We start from the raw sequence: 14,598 nt of genomic DNA, 5'->3' as shown, positions 1-14,598 counted from the left end.
GACCGTACACGTGTGTTCTTCCACGTCCAACAATAGTCAACATCTGTGAGTTTTAAGACCAGAGATAACGTCTGAATAAACTGATATTAAAACAAAACAAAATCCTTTTATATGTGTCCGTGTCCATAGCTCAACGAACCACTCACACAGTTCCGTAAGCAGAGTATAGTTGCATCAGAAGGTGAAAAACACCCATGGGGCACGAAAACGCAGCCGTTTCAGAGAACCAGCATCACGACGACGCTGCAACTACCTCCGCGTCCCCGGGGTTTAAGCTCGTCGGATTCTCCAAGTTCGTGAGGAAGAATCCAAAGTCCGACAAGTTCAAAGTCAAGCGCTTCCACCACATCGAGTTCTGGTGCGGCGACGCCACCAACGTCGCACGCCGCTTCTCGTGGGGACTCGGCATGAGATTCTCCGCCAAATCCGATCTCTCCACCGGAAACATGGTTCACGCCTCCTACCTCCTCACCTCCGGCGACCTCCGATTCCTCTTCACCGCTCCCTACTCTCCATCTCTCTCCGCCGGCGAGAATCCACCGACCACCACAGCCTCCATCCCATCTTTCGACCACGTCACCTACCGCTCCTTCTTCTCCTCACACGGTCTCGGAGTAAGAGCAGTCGCTGTTGAAGTAGAAGACGCAGAGGCAGCCTTCTCCATCAGTGTCTCAAACGGCGCCGTTCCTTCATCCCCTCCTATCGTCCTAAACGACGCCGTTACGATCGCTGAGGTTAAACTATACGGCGACGTCGTTCTCCGTTACGTTAGTTACAAAGTAGCAACCGTTTTCCTTCCAAGATTCGAAACTGTGGATGACACGTCGTCGTTTCCACTAGACTACGGTATACGCCGCCTCGACCACGCGGTTGGAAACGTCCCCGAGCTCGGTCCAGCGCTAACTTACCTCTCAAGGCTCACCGGCTTCCACCAGTTCGCGGAGTTCACAGCGGACGACGTGGGAACAGCCGAGAGCGGTTTGAACTCGGCGGTTCTGGCTAACAACGACGAGACGGTTCTTCTGCCGGTCAACGAGCCGGTTCACGGGACGAAGAGGAAGAGTCAGATCCAGACGTATCTGGAGCACAACGAAGGCGCGGGGGTGCAGCATCTGGCGCTGATGAGCGAAGACATATTCAGGACTCTGAGGGAGATGAGGAAGAGGAGCGGCGTTGGAGGTTTTGACTTCATGCCTTCTCCTCCGCCTACTTACTACAAGAATCTCAAGAACCGTGTGGGAGATGTGCTTAGCGAGGAGCAGATTGAGGAGTGTGAGGAGTTGGGGATTCTTGTGGATAGAGATGATCAAGGGACGTTGCTTCAGATCTTCACTAAACCACTTGGTGACAGGTACAAAGACAAACTTAAAAAGTGTTTTCTCTTTATCAAGTTCATCAGAGAGCTAAGAGTCTCTTGTGTTTTGTGAATAGGCCGACGATATTTATAGAGATAATACAGAGGATAGGATGCATGAAGAAAGATGAGGAAGGGAGAGTTTACCAGAGTGGAGGATGTGGTGGCTTTGGCAAAGGCAACTTCTCTGAGCTTTTCAAGTCTATTGAAGAGTATGAGAAGACTCTTGAAGCTAAACAGCTTGTGGGGTGAAGAAGAAGAAGGAACCAATTCAAAAAAAAAAAGATTGTAATTCATATGTAAAAACTTTGTATGTTGTTACAAATACCATCTCATTTAGAAAACGAGATCAATACAAATACAATGTCTTTGGATCAGGAATCAGTATTTTGAGATGTTAATCCTTGGGGCCGACGCTGAACTTAGCTATAAAGAACCCGATGGTATCGAGCTTAGATGACGGGTCGAACTTCTGAACCATTTCTTCTTCACCTGGTTTTAACCACTCCCTGCATTACATATATCATACATGTTTTTCTTCTAAGTTCTGCTCTGCTGAATATTAATTAGATCACTCTCGTGAGTATAGATAGATAGATACTTACTCGACATATCCGTCAGGGAACTCACATCGACCAACTAGACCAGGGCCTCCAATCCTAGGATGCTGCAACAAGACATCAACACACATGAAAATACATTAGGACTAAGAACAAGATCATAGTGCAACGTATGCCAAGATCCCAAACAGTTTCAACAGCGCATTTTAGATCCAAACCTGTGGTGCTAAAGAAAGAAATTTGTATTTGTCTAGAGCATAGCGAACCACTGCCTCGTTCTCACTAGGGTTAATTGTGCATCTAGCAAAATGAAAAACAATAATCCACAGGTAAGATTATAGTAACTCTCAATTACTCGAGACTGTGTCACTGCCTCATCTACATAGCTTGGATAACGCAAACTCAGAATTTAACGGATTATGTTTGCATACTTACGTTGAGTATACGAGAACTCCACCAACGCGAACCAATTGAACAGCCTGGTCAAACATTTTCCGCTGGTACCTTCCATGGTTTCTCAACGATATTACAGTCTCCTACAAGGAATAGCAGTTGCAAATTCATTCCACAAGTCAGCACACTCTGAACACTCTTACAAAAACACACACAGATTCTACTCCTAATTACTACAAACACTATTTTGAAACTTAACGTATAACAGTATTTATATTATTACTTCAAGAAGCTACTAGGACAAAATATTTTTGCCACATACAATTGATTTAAGCTAAGGCTATCCATATGTTGACACATACTAGGATACTAGGATAGTACACGTTGCTGACACAAGTAGAAGTTTTACACAGACAGCTCGTTTTGAATTTATCTTACCAGTCCAGCGAAAAGACGAGGTCTCAAGCCAAGAGCAGAACAAGGAGCATCTAAAAGTACCCTATCAAAACTATTAGGCGGGAAACCTTGTGATTTGCCAGCCCTCCCACCTTGGCTTTGAGTTCTTCCGCGTCCATTTTTCAGCATTCCCTTACTCTTCCTGATTTCAGATTGGCTAACTTTATCCCCTCCTTTTGGCTGTTCAGTGCTAGCTAAAATATGGATGATAATGCGATAATTAAGATTCAGCTTATTTATTAAAATTAGTGGAATTTATCATATGGCGCTTTGCATTTATACACACAAGCATAGGCACGAGACAAAGCAAACATGGCAAGTTTATTGACGTACTTTTCCCCCTAGCAAAAACAGGCCAACATTTCGAAGTAAACAACTAAACCAAGCAAACACCATGAAAGTAGCTTGATTACCATTTTCCTCGCACGATTTTTCAGCTTCAGATCTTCCAGAAGCATCAGATGATATTCCCTCGTTTGATGACAATTCAGAATGGCTGGTCACAGAACCACTATTGTCACCGTTAACTGATGCTGTTGAATCACTGACTGTGCTCGGAAGACAAACAGATTTTAGCGCATCCAGTTTACATGTAGTTATGCAAGTTAAGCCCATCTCAGCAGACAATCTTTGGACATCCAGCACCTATTTTTTAAAAAGACAGTAGACGGGATTAACTAAAGCAGGTAGTTTTGCAATCACAACAACAATACCCTTTTGTTTTGTGTTTCTTAGCACTCAATGTAAACATGTCAGCCAGTGAAAACACCAATTGAAATCATATCTGTTTTAACTATGTGAGGAATTGAAAAGGTTATGTAATAAAAAAAGAAAATTGTACTTTGTTATGAGATCTATCTGCTGCCACTATCTCTCCTTCATCATTCATAAGTATAGCTATTGCAGTAGTCTTCCCTCCCGGTGCTGCACACATATCTAATATTCTCTCCCCTTTCTGAGGATCTGGAGGCCAAGAAAAAAGTTTAGCATAGCTGAAGGTATAAGCATGGCGTAGAGCAAAAATTAATTCGCTTACCAAGAGCATGAGCAGCAACAATACTTGGCAGGTTTTGAAGAAATATTTCTCCCTCGAGGACATCTAAGGAGCCAAAACGACAATGTGAGAACAATACCCCACGATGAAAAAAAGATACTGAGAGTCCTAAACTGTTGTAAGCTGTAGTAGCTAGCAAACGTAGGACAAAAGATGAAGCTTACTATGAAAAGAAGGCAATCTGAAAACTCTGTTGTTCAAATCCACGGCAACTCCATGAGAAACACGAAACATGCCAGCTCTTGACAACATAGCTGTTCCCATGCCGATATATAGTCCACTGCGTTCACAATAGAAAGGATCTACAATAACAATCCGGCACATAGCAGCAATCAAAGACCTATTCTTCCGATTCAGTTATAGTGAAACAAAAGTCTTGGCAAACCATATAATATGTGACCAAAGCAAACAGGAAGAGCTATGATTCTTGCCTGACGGTAGACCCTGAAGGGTGGTCCCACGAGTCATATTAACACTCCAGTCACCTTCATCACCAGGTTGCTCCACAGCAACACAGACGGCAACTGCATCTCCTTTCTCAACATGGGCAGTGCAAGCAAGTACACCTGGGACATAGACCTACAACAAAAAAAAAAACCATAAGACAAATATAAATTATAATATAAGCTTAGATAACTATCAAACCTACCCATTAAAGGCTTTTAGTGAGGGAAAATGGAGATTACCTGGGCTCCTCTAAGAACTGCTTCAGCACACTTCCTGCTCACAAGTACCTCCTTGGGAGGGTTTTCAAGTCCAGAGCCATATTCAATTCTATGTGGACCTGAACCATTGACAAAAACAACATATTCCAAACCAGGAATCTGACACTTGGAGATAGGACTACTTCCATCGGATTGCACTAGCTTCAAACCATCCTCGGAGTCGTCGTTTAAGATCTTCGTAAGCTTCTCAATAACCGCGTCACTTGTGGTTTGAACTGTGTTCACCCGAATGCAGGAGTAGGAAGACGGACGCCTAACATGGAATGGAACCAACAAATAACGTTGAATAGAAACAAAACGTAGCAACACACTAAACACTAAGGGTATGAATGATCCGTATTGTCACCAAACATGTACATATAATAAGCTCAAAGGAATGGTTAGATGCACACAAGAACGTAAAGGAAAGCAAATCTAGGGAGTGAATAAGCTATAGGGGAAATACAGAAGCAGAACAATGATGCATCAAAAGAGGAATGATGGGAAAGGTAAGTACGTGAGAGCCTTTGAAATTCGAGCAAAGTGGTCAGGTCCGTAAGCTTTAATGAAGTAGTCTTCAACTTCAGGATCCCATCGCAACACTGGATCATAACTGTAACGCGACGAAGGATTCATCTCCATCAGGCTGAGAGCGAAGAAGCAGGGGAGAAGATGGTCGTGACTCGTGAGGAAGGAGGGTTTTAGCATGGATCGGGCTTTAATAGTTAATGGGCTTGAATTACTGCATTGAGCCCACTAAGCGTTACTCAGTTGTCTATCTATATGTTAGAATAGCCCATTTGAACCTTTTAACATGCTTAAAGGTTGTGCATCACCTAAGTAAGAGAATAGAAGATAAGAGAACAGAGGATATGTTGTGTTTCCTCAGTTAAGACTTTATTCAGTAACACCCTCCAAACTCAACTTATTGTGTTGGGTTATTACAAATCGTTTGCTTCACGCTCCAACCAAAACCTGCTTGGTTGGTGTCTAGATTACATACCAAAACCTCAACCAAGCCTACAAACCCTAAGCCTTAAATCTGAAAGTGGTGTCTTATAAATAGTTAATAGTAGTTATCTTTTTCAAATGATGATCTCTTCTCCACACAAACAAAGCTAATCACAATTCTATATTAGTGTTTAAGATTAGATATAGCAAAGTCAGGTTTTAGGTTGTTGAAACAGCCGCGGCCAATTTGGACAGCTCAAATTTGGCTTCTTGTCTCTCAATCTTCTCCTTATTATAAATATCTCCCTCCCGCGTCTTAACGTTAAACACCACTACAGAGGCAGAGGAGCATTAAACAAAATGTCCGACTCCATTTTGGAAAAGGCCACCTCTGCTCTCAGTGAAGCCGCCAAAACCGATGTCTTCAAGGATGCAGTGGACAATGTTGTCTCAAGAGGCATTGAAGGAGGCAAATCTCTGCTGCACAATTTGGAGGAGAAGAAAGGTGAAGTCTCTTCCAAGATCGTTGGAGCTGTTTCACAGTTTACCGGTGGTAGCGCTGTCTCCTCAGCCACAACCGCAGACCGTGACTTACCAGTATCCACAGACAATCAGGTTCGAATAAAAAAACACACATATATACTGGAACAAAATTAGATAGGTGAGACAGAATCTTATGTTTGTTTCCATTACAATTGCAGCCACTCCTAGCGTCCGGTGAGAAGGCGACGCCATGGTGGAAGAGCTGTTGTGAAATTCTAGATCTTCTCAAGGCATCCTCGTCATCATCTAACTAGGTGAAGATCAACAACTAACAGAGACCCAGTTTTTCAAATATCCTTTCTTTCTAATTCCTCCGCTTAACCCTCTGGTTATTTTTTCAATCTCTATGATTGTTGCGTAGAGAACATTTGTAACGAAAGATGTAAACAAAACACACAATATAAAGTAAAACTACTAAGTTGTGAAACCAATCACATAACAAGAAAGGTATTATCGTAACACTCGAAAAACAAAGAAATCAAACTTCCACAAAACTCTACCTCGAGAATTAAGCCTTCCTCGAGCGGTAAACATAGAAGACAACAGCTGCTCCCGCCACAGCAACAACCGCAACAGCAGCCATAGCTCCACCAGAACCACCACTCACAGCCCCCGGCGACCACGACCTAACAACCTCTACGCCATTCACAGGCTCAACCATGTTCTTCAATCCACTAATCATCTTCTCAGACTCATCCATCTGTCTCTCCAGCTCCACAATCTCCGCCTCCAACCCCGCCACTCTCTTCTCAGACTCCCTCAACGACTCCTCCACGACCTTCTTCTCCGTCCTCCACTTCTCCAGCTCTGCTTTCCCTTCAGCTACATTAGATTCCAAACTCTTCACCTTCTCCTTCAACTCATCAACCTCCTTCTCCTTGTTATCGACCCTATCCCTCATCTCCTCCTCCGCTCTCACCTTCTTGTTCCTCTCTTCCAACTCCTTCGCCTCCAAAGCACTAAGCTTTGCCTCCAACTCCTTCATCCTCCTATCGTTCTCCTCCTTCCCACTCCTCAACTCATCAACCTCCTTCTCCAACTCCACAACCCCATCCCTCTTCTGAGAAATCTCTCCCCGGAGCTTCTCCGCCTCCTTCTCAGCCTCTTCCTTCTCAGCCTTAGCCGTAACCAGTTCTTGCTGAAGCCTCGCCTTTTCCGCCTCGAGCTCGGAGGATCTCTCAGCTATAGCCTCAAGAACCTTCTTCTCCTCCTCCGATTTGTCGATCTCCCTCTCCATCTCCCCCATCTTGCGCCTCGCCTTGGCTTCGGATCCTCTCATCTCCTCGATCTTCGCCGTCAGGGTCTCGATTCTCTTGCTGATTTCGCCGTTCTCCCTCGCGAGCTCCTGGTTCCGAGACTCGAGCTCTCCGATCTTCTTGTTCGATTCCGCCGAGTCTCCACCGTCGTTATTTTGATCGGAATCGAAGAAACTGTCGTCCTCGCCGTTCAAGCTCCTCTCTTCCGCCATCGTAGGGAGAGAAAAGGATCGATAAAACCCTAGAGGTGCTCGTTGAAGGGATTATATACTATAGTGGAAAAGGGGAAAGGAAAGTTTCGACCTTTTTTATGATTTGCTGAAAGTGAAGAGAGAAAAGGGGATAACAAACTTTCTGCGATTCGATGCAATTAGGGTTTCTCGCAAACCAATGATAACCGAACAAGTCTGATCTGTTTACCAATGGACGGCTGAGAAACGACGACGAATCGAACAAAGGTAAAGATAAAAAGTTTCCAACCACGTGCGCACCACTTTTGTTTTCTTTTTTCTTCTCCTTTTTTGAGGGGTTCAGTAATCTCTATGATTATTTCAAAGTGTAAATTTTTTTATTGTTTCAGTGTACGAATCTTTTTTTCTTGGTCGGCAATGTAAGAATCTTCAACTGTAATTGTGGATGATCTTATTACAATCAATTAATTGCGATTTGATTAACCAAAAAAAAAGACACTCAAAAAAGTGTCAAATGCGATTTGATCACCCAAAATTTACCCAAATGCTTCAGTAAAACTGTAAAAGCTTTCATATGGGCTTATTAAGGCTTTAACAGAAAGGGCCCATAAATTTAGTTACGGGTCACGATGGAAATTATGAATGGGTCTCTACGGGTCACAACGGATATCAAATGATGATCTTGTTCATTCGTTGATGGGCTACATGAAAAATCCATGTATACAAATATACATAGGTGGGTCGCTACGATTTACATAAGTACATTTTATCTTCAAAGTGTATATGTAAAATATCGCTTCACTTCGACAACAATCTCTCAAACCTACTTAAATACGAAGCTGAAATCAAACCAAGCGAAACATTTTTTAATCAATCAACCAAACCAATATACACCATACCTAGCTAGAAGTCTTTTTGTGTGAACTTATCATCACTTGATAAAAATTATAACTAGTAAGTATTGTGTATGTTGTTGCATCCAGGCTAGATGCATCATATATACATGCTTCATCAGTGGAAACAGTACATCATTATGCCAGCAAGTTGTGTGAGATCAACTGATGAGAGGTGATGAATTTTGTTCATAAATAAATGTAAAACCGAAGTTTGGCATGTCGAATTATTATGTTAGAGGCCATTGATTTTGAAATAAATTGTTAGAATCACGTTTATTATGGGCTTCCAACTTAAAACCAATTGGCAATTAGTGGATTGGCCCTAACCCTTTATATAGTAGTAGATTATTTCTTATATTTCCGATGTGGGATGTTTCTCATCAATACCCTCCCTCACGCTCAGACATCTAGGTCTGAAGCGTGGACAATGTGGGAATAACATCCACAGAGGATCCAACATCGGTGTAGTAGTAGTAGTTGTAGTAAATTAGGTCAAATGATCTTATTGCTCTGATACCATGTTAGAATCGGGTTTATTATGGGCTTCCAACTTAAAACCAATTGGCAATTAGTGGATTGGCCCTAATCCTTTATATAGTAGTAGATTATTTCTTATATTTCCTATGTGGGATGTTTCTCATCAATATAAATAATACATTTCACTATGGGACGTTTTCTTTCTGTGGTATATCTACAATTTTAATTAATGAGCTCATCCACTAGTACAAATTTCACTTATTATGTCTGGAAAAATAGTTATGCATGGTTCTGATTCCTTCAGTAAAATATCCCGAATTTTACAAGAAAATATCAGTGACAAGAGCCGTTGTGATATTCCTTCAATTAATTTCCCATTTAAAATACGTACCCGAACTAATATTAAAACCCGATATATCTTAATAATGATCTAATGATTAGCATAATTTTCTTGTTAGAAACTGATTGTTCAAAGTTAGGTAACATATTCAAAATCGACAATAGCATTGTTATCTTTGGTATGATGGGTTGTTAAATGTTATAAATTGTGTGGTGGTTGTGGAAAGTTGTATGTTTGAAGCCAAAAGCATAAAATGTATGATAACTACGTAAAAACCCCAAAATTAATTAAATGAAAAAAATGGTTTGGGTAACGTACTTTAAGCAAAACATTCAACGAAATCGGCGTGCCCTTAACTACCTCACCAATTATAATATTTTCCGCAACATATGCATGCACGTTTCTCATCTATTAGATTCTTTGTTGAATGTATTAATTTTATTTCTTCTAGGAAAAAATAAATAAAAATAAAATAGATAACTGGAATTTGGACCATAAAAAGGTATAGTCAACATGCATTCTCTCGTTAGTCACCTACCTGACCAGTATCACTAACATTGCCGCGTTATGTTTGAGTAGGTAACTCTGTTTGTTCTCTTTGTATTGGGCGGCAAATTTTCGAAAAGTCATTTCTCAGAACTGAGGGATTAAATTTTAAGTGGTGCCATTATGAGTTTAAGAGACTAGAACGTGAAAGTGAAACCAGTGGGTGCAATGTGAAGTTATTACAACTTGAACTACCAATTACAGAATTACTTGAGAAAAGCAGCTTGCAACATTTTTTCTGAATTTTTTTTTTTTTTCTGAAGAGCAGGAAAAAACCCTTCTCTCTCCTTTCTTTTCCTCTCTTTCATCTCTAGCCGCCGTAACCCTAATTTTCCTCGCTGCTCCGGCGTCCGGAGGTCCTGACTCCGGTCTGGGCTCGCGTTAGCTCCGGCGCCGGAGACTCTCTCTCCCCTTTGCCTCAGTTTTCGTTTTGCTTCTCTTCCTCTCATCTCTTCGTCAGTCGGCTTGTTGCAGACCCTGGTTTCTGCCTCGCTTCTGGAACCCTAAAGCTTCCCGGGGAGTGATAGATCTGGCAGGAGGGGTTGGTCTCTGGTGTCTCGACGAGGCGGCGAGGGGTGGGTTGGCGAAAGGAGTCGGCTTTTAAGGTGAGGCTTGGCTAGATCTCGTTTTCTCTTTGTAGATCTGACTAATGTCTCGGCGGTTTGTGGCACGTGAGGGCTCTTGCTGGACTCTCTCCTCTGTTCTTCATGTACTATTGCGTCTGTTGTTGCGTTGTGGAGTGGTTCGTCGGATCTCCGCTGGACGATCCTTGGTGTCTTGTCTCGTCCTTCGGTTTAGCCGGCTTCAATGGAGGCAGCAGTTTGGGCTGCTGGTGCGTGCTCAGTCAGCCTGGTGGTCGTGTGGCTGCGGTTTGTCTGAGGTCTCGGCGTATGGAGCTTATGAGTCGTCGGCTGTTCTGTTGTCTATGGCAGTTTCAGCCTCGTCTGTTTGTCTGGCTTCTCTCTTTCGCAAGGTCAAGGTGGTCGAGTCAGTCGCGGTGGCTCGATTTTTCCGTGTTTGCTCAGCCGTCTTTGTCTCGTCTCTCCAACGTGGCGTAGCGGCTCAGCGCTAAGAAGACCGGGTCGGGTTCTCTTGCTCGGGCTAGGGCGTCGGTTCAGGGCTTCAATTTGGTCAGTTGGGGCTCTCCCGGCGAGGAGGCCTAGTGGGATATTAGCCATCTCAGTGCTCAGTCGGCCATTTGGTCTTTTGAGCAGGTTGATGTTTCGATTCTTTTGCAGGACATGGAGCTTTGGTTCTTGATGGTGCTTCGCCGCAGCCTGCTTTTCTCGGGTTGTTCGGCGTTAGGTGGTTACTCCCTTCGCGTTGTTCAATCCTACCGGTAGATCTTCGTGGATGCAGTGCTTGCTTTGGGTATGCTTCTTCTCCCCTATATCTATCCGGTTTGTGCTTAACGATCAATGGAGAGCTAAAGCTCGAAGAAACTGTCTAACTCCAGCTATTCCGGAGGTGTCGTAGGAGTTCCGGTAACCGAGGAAACGAGGTGAACGCCACCCTCTTGCGGATTACATCGATGGTTGAGAACGGGGTTGGATAGTTTAGGAATTTAGAAATCGGCTAGCGGAACGCGCCGGTGCGGTGGTTGAGTGAAGCTAGTAGGTGTATTTTGACTTAAACCATTTTGGTGAAAACGAGCTTGTAATCGAAATTGAATGCCCGATTTAGGGATGATAAATAAAAGTAAATATTAAAAAAAAAAAACATTTTTTCTGAAAAAAATAAAATTTTACAAAATTTATTTTTTCTGCTGATTTCACTGGGTCAACTGCCACCCCTCCATTGCAGCTAGGCCCGCCCTCGGTTTTAACATATACAGTTTGAACGAGTAGCTAGTTGGTCACACGTTCGGACACTGTTGTTATATTTATTTGAACAGCTCTTTGAGCTTTGTTGGGTTACTAAGTGGTATTGATTAATTTCTATATATGTTTTTGGTTCATGCATGCCACACCTTGTGTTCCATTTGGCTGTGTTGAAGACCAGTGCATTCTTTCAATTGTGACAAAATATATCAATATCGGCTCATTAACAAGCCCGATCTAGAAAGAGCTGCATAGATAACACAGAAATATCAGCCAGAAAACGAATTTTGTTAAATTCTAGTCTTTAAATTTTGAATTTCGGAAATATGGTACAAACCAACTGAGTTGTCTAATTTGGATCTTTGATTGTTGTAATTGTAAGATACCAATACAATTTTATTTTAGGAGGATTTGCCAAATATGACTCAAAACTTGACTTAAATTGTAAAAATATATTCAAATTTGAATCAAATGCAAAACTAACTTAAAAGTTTTTGTGGAATTACAGTCAACCTCTTGTGACCAAACAAAAAAATATAAGCTATTTTTACGAATATATCCCCAGTAAGTTGTCTGAGTCGTCTGAGATGTTAGAAGTCGTCTGGTGTAGTTGATCTTAAAAATAATTTTTTAAATTTTTAAAAAATATTTTGACAAATGAAAAATTAAAATTATGTAATTATAAACAGTTTTAAGTAATGTAAATTAAAATATAATAAAATTGAATAGTTTGCAGTATAGATGAGTGGAAGTAGTTAATCATGATATTCTTTGGTTTTATGGTTCGATAACATATATTGTAGTATTGTATGTATTCTTAGGGTTAGATTTTGGAAAGCTTGAATGTTTTTTTGAAAAACTAAATTTTTACCTATGAGTATTTATTTTTGTGTATAGTAAACACTTTTAAAATTTAATTTGATTTTATGAAGTGTTTAGTTAGTTAATTAAGTTTAGGGTTATGTTTAGTTAACCTCTGCATTGACCAGGTAAGTCGTCTGCAGCCAGAAGACTTACCTCTAAGTCGTTTTGACAAACAAATCTGGAAAAAATCTCAATTTCATAGTTTCAATCAGTGAGATAACTTGTTTAGCACACATAAGTCTTTTCCAAGCACACATAAGTCTTTTCCAAGCACCCATAATCTTAAACAAAAGTGATCCACCCAGAATCACAAGCTTTAATGGTTCTATAAACCATAAAAATTTTAGAATTAAAATCTTGAGATTTTTTTGGATGAATATAGAGAGAAAATGAAAGAAATGTTGTTTTTAATTAGTTGATAAAAATTGAGAAAGAAGAAGTGTAAATCGATTTGAAGTGCGTTAAGAACTTCAAATTAGTTGTTCATAGTGGTTGATGTATTGATAACAATGACAATCTTGTAAATACATGAAGATGATGAGATTGAGAGAATAAAAATGTCATTCGAAAAGAAAAAAAGAAAGCTAATGGTATTTTTCGTAAATAATGTAAACTTGTAGGGTGAATAAGATAAAAAAGAAAAATTCAAAAAAAAACATATGTTAGTTTTGTGGTTGATTTCATGTTTTTGAGTCAATTTTGCAAAAACAGTTTTATTTTATTAGAAAAAGAAGACGACACATGCAAAGATGGGTGGAGATGACATTTGTCTTTAATTATTGTTAGATATGAATCTAAGCAACATATTATAAGATATAAACGATAATATAAATTCAGTGAGATTATAAGATATAAACCATAATATAAATTCAGTGAGATTTTAAATTAGTTTATCCTAAGTTTGCTTAGTTTTTCCGGGTGAAGCGCTTGACGATAACATGCATGATCTTTTTCATCTACACGTTATTATATTACCGGTACAGAACGTCTGTGCATGTCTTCAATACTCAATGGCGTTGACTATACGTAAATGTAGCTGAGCATGAGCCATACACATTCAACCTCAGCTATAGGGTTTTAAGCTGATTATATATTTATATATACACATTTTTCAGTGACAAAAATCCTGTGCGCATAGTATACTATTCCATCGGTTTCTAAAAGATCCATATTCTAGCTTTTTCACACATTTTAGTAAAATACATTAAATTTGCATAATTTTTTGTGTTTATCTTTTTCACAATTTTAAACCAATAAAAAATTAATTAGTATAATTAAATTTTTTGAAGTTTGCAATTAGTTAATAAAACATGCATTAACAATATAAAAAAATGAATTTTTTAGAAACAAATTTTTTTTCTAGAATATGTATTTTAAGAAACGGAGGGAGTAGTAAATACCATACTGATTTTGGAGTATATGTAGTTAATGAAAGTAAGAACAGCGGTGATATTATATTCATAAGTAGAAAGAATCAAAGTCGAGACAGTCCAAAGCAAATGCCAAAATAGGATAAACACATTGAAGAGGAAAGGACCGATGTTGACTTTCTAGAAGTTTAAATAATGTCAACACGTGTATGCGTAAACGATTACGAGTCTTTTCTCTCTTTGATGACGATGTTATCCACTTTTATGATTTAGATAACTTTGACGAATTAACATCCAGTTATGTCATGTGACTACTTCAGTACTTCTCCGTCGATACAGATTTTTAGGTTTTGATGCGTATAACTAACGAACATACAAGCAGATTTAGTTGATGCGTAAATTTAACAAACCAGTATATGTACAAGCAACTCATGACGTATATTTAAGATGTCCTTGTCATTCTATCTATTTGTATGTTTATTCTTTTTTTACATGAATATATCGTTTCATATAAATAAATTGTTACGTACCATATATACTACCACGTACCAGCTTATGTATGCTTCTTCTTTTCTTCCATTCCTACGTGACTTCTTCTTCTTCTCTTCTTTTCTTCCATTTCTATTATAAAATAAACTTTCCATTGTAACAGGTATAAATATAGAGTCTAGAAACGACCTAACGAGGAAGAAACCTAAAAGTGTAGAAAAGGAATAATGGCATAGGAGGATATAGTATAATTACGAGGAAGATATTTGACCGGGTGCATCAAAATGTCAAAGGAAAAGTGGAGAGTCAGTAGAATGAAAGCTAGCAACAGAGA

The 14,598-nt window shown here is 40.1% G+C and overlaps 4 protein-coding genes across 4 annotated transcripts; 2 read left to right on the top strand and 2 right to left on the bottom strand.

The window, feature by feature from the left end:
* Positions 1–84: 84 nt before the first annotated feature.
* Positions 85–1,731, top strand: LOC103844028 (4-hydroxyphenylpyruvate dioxygenase). The gene is made up of 2 exons (XM_009120801.3): positions 85–1,351; positions 1,432–1,731. Exons 1-2 carry the CDS (start codon positions 195–197, stop codon positions 1,604–1,606), a joined length of 1,332 nt encoding a protein of 443 aa, XP_009119049.1. The 5' UTR covers positions 85–194; the 3' UTR covers positions 1,607–1,731.
* On the bottom strand, positions 1,628–5,551 carry LOC103844027 (tRNA (cytosine(72)-C(5))-methyltransferase NSUN6). Its single transcript, XM_009120800.3, has 12 exons — positions 5,039–5,551; positions 4,504–4,795; positions 4,249–4,396; positions 3,982–4,119; positions 3,800–3,862; positions 3,605–3,726; positions 3,177–3,408; positions 2,746–2,957; positions 2,350–2,450; positions 2,133–2,214; positions 1,960–2,021; positions 1,628–1,863 (listed from the first exon to the last, which is right to left on the bottom strand). Exons 1-12 carry the CDS (start codon positions 5,227–5,229, stop codon positions 1,752–1,754), a joined length of 1,755 nt encoding a protein of 584 aa, XP_009119048.2. The 5' UTR covers positions 5,230–5,551; the 3' UTR covers positions 1,628–1,751.
* A 237-nt stretch (positions 5,552–5,788) lies between these two features.
* On the top strand, positions 5,789–6,433 carry LOC103844031. Its single transcript, XM_009120803.3, has 2 exons — positions 5,789–6,087; positions 6,174–6,433. Exons 1-2 carry the CDS (start codon positions 5,833–5,835, stop codon positions 6,267–6,269), a joined length of 351 nt encoding a protein of 116 aa, XP_009119051.1. The 5' UTR covers positions 5,789–5,832; the 3' UTR covers positions 6,270–6,433.
* On the bottom strand, positions 6,417–7,715 carry LOC103844030 (peroxisomal and mitochondrial division factor 2). Its single transcript, XM_009120802.3, has one exon. The coding sequence runs from the start codon at positions 7,481–7,483 to the stop codon at positions 6,524–6,526; it is 960 nt and encodes a 319-aa protein (XP_009119050.1). The 5' UTR covers positions 7,484–7,715; the 3' UTR covers positions 6,417–6,523.
* Positions 7,716–14,598: the final 6,883 nt, after the last annotated feature.

The sequence above is a fragment of the Brassica rapa genome, chromosome A10, assembly GCF_000309985.2.
Source record: "Brassica rapa cultivar Chiifu-401-42 chromosome A10, CAAS_Brap_v3.01, whole genome shotgun sequence".
Classification (NCBI taxonomy): Eukaryota; Viridiplantae; Streptophyta; class Magnoliopsida; order Brassicales; family Brassicaceae; genus Brassica; species Brassica rapa.
Note: the sequence above shows the minus strand (reverse complement) of the source record. Positions and strands in the feature narration are given on the sequence as shown.

What these genes read in the sequence shown, in the direction of transcription:
- LOC103844030 (XM_009120802.3), bottom strand. Translation starts at nt 7,483, where the DNA reads ATGGCGGAAGAGAGGAGCTTGAACGGCGAGGACGACAGTTTCTTCGAT.
- LOC103844027 (XM_009120800.3), bottom strand. Translation starts at nt 5,229, where the DNA reads ATGCTAAAACCCTCCTTCCTCACGAGTCACGACCATCTTCTCCCCTGC. An exon ending in CGAATTTCAAAGGCTCTCAC is followed by an intron (nt 4,796 to 5,038) that starts GTACTTACCTTT and finishes ATTCCATGTTAG; the next exon opens with GCGTCCGTCTTCCTACTCCT. An exon ending in AAAATCGTGCGAGGAAAATG is followed by an intron (nt 2,958 to 3,176) that starts GTAATCAAGCTA and finishes TCCATATTTTAG; the next exon opens with CTAGCACTGAACAGCCAAAA.
- LOC103844031 (XM_009120803.3), top strand. Translation starts at nt 5,833, where the DNA reads ATGTCCGACTCCATTTTGGAAAAGGCCACCTCTGCTCTCAGTGAAGCC. An exon ending in CAGTATCCACAGACAATCAG is followed by an intron (nt 6,088 to 6,173) that starts GTTCGAATAAAA and finishes TTACAATTGCAG; the next exon opens with CCACTCCTAGCGTCCGGTGA.
- LOC103844028 (XM_009120801.3), top strand. Translation starts at nt 195, where the DNA reads ATGGGGCACGAAAACGCAGCCGTTTCAGAGAACCAGCATCACGACGAC. An exon ending in ACTAAACCACTTGGTGACAG is followed by an intron (nt 1,352 to 1,431) that starts GTACAAAGACAA and finishes TTTTGTGAATAG; the next exon opens with GCCGACGATATTTATAGAGA.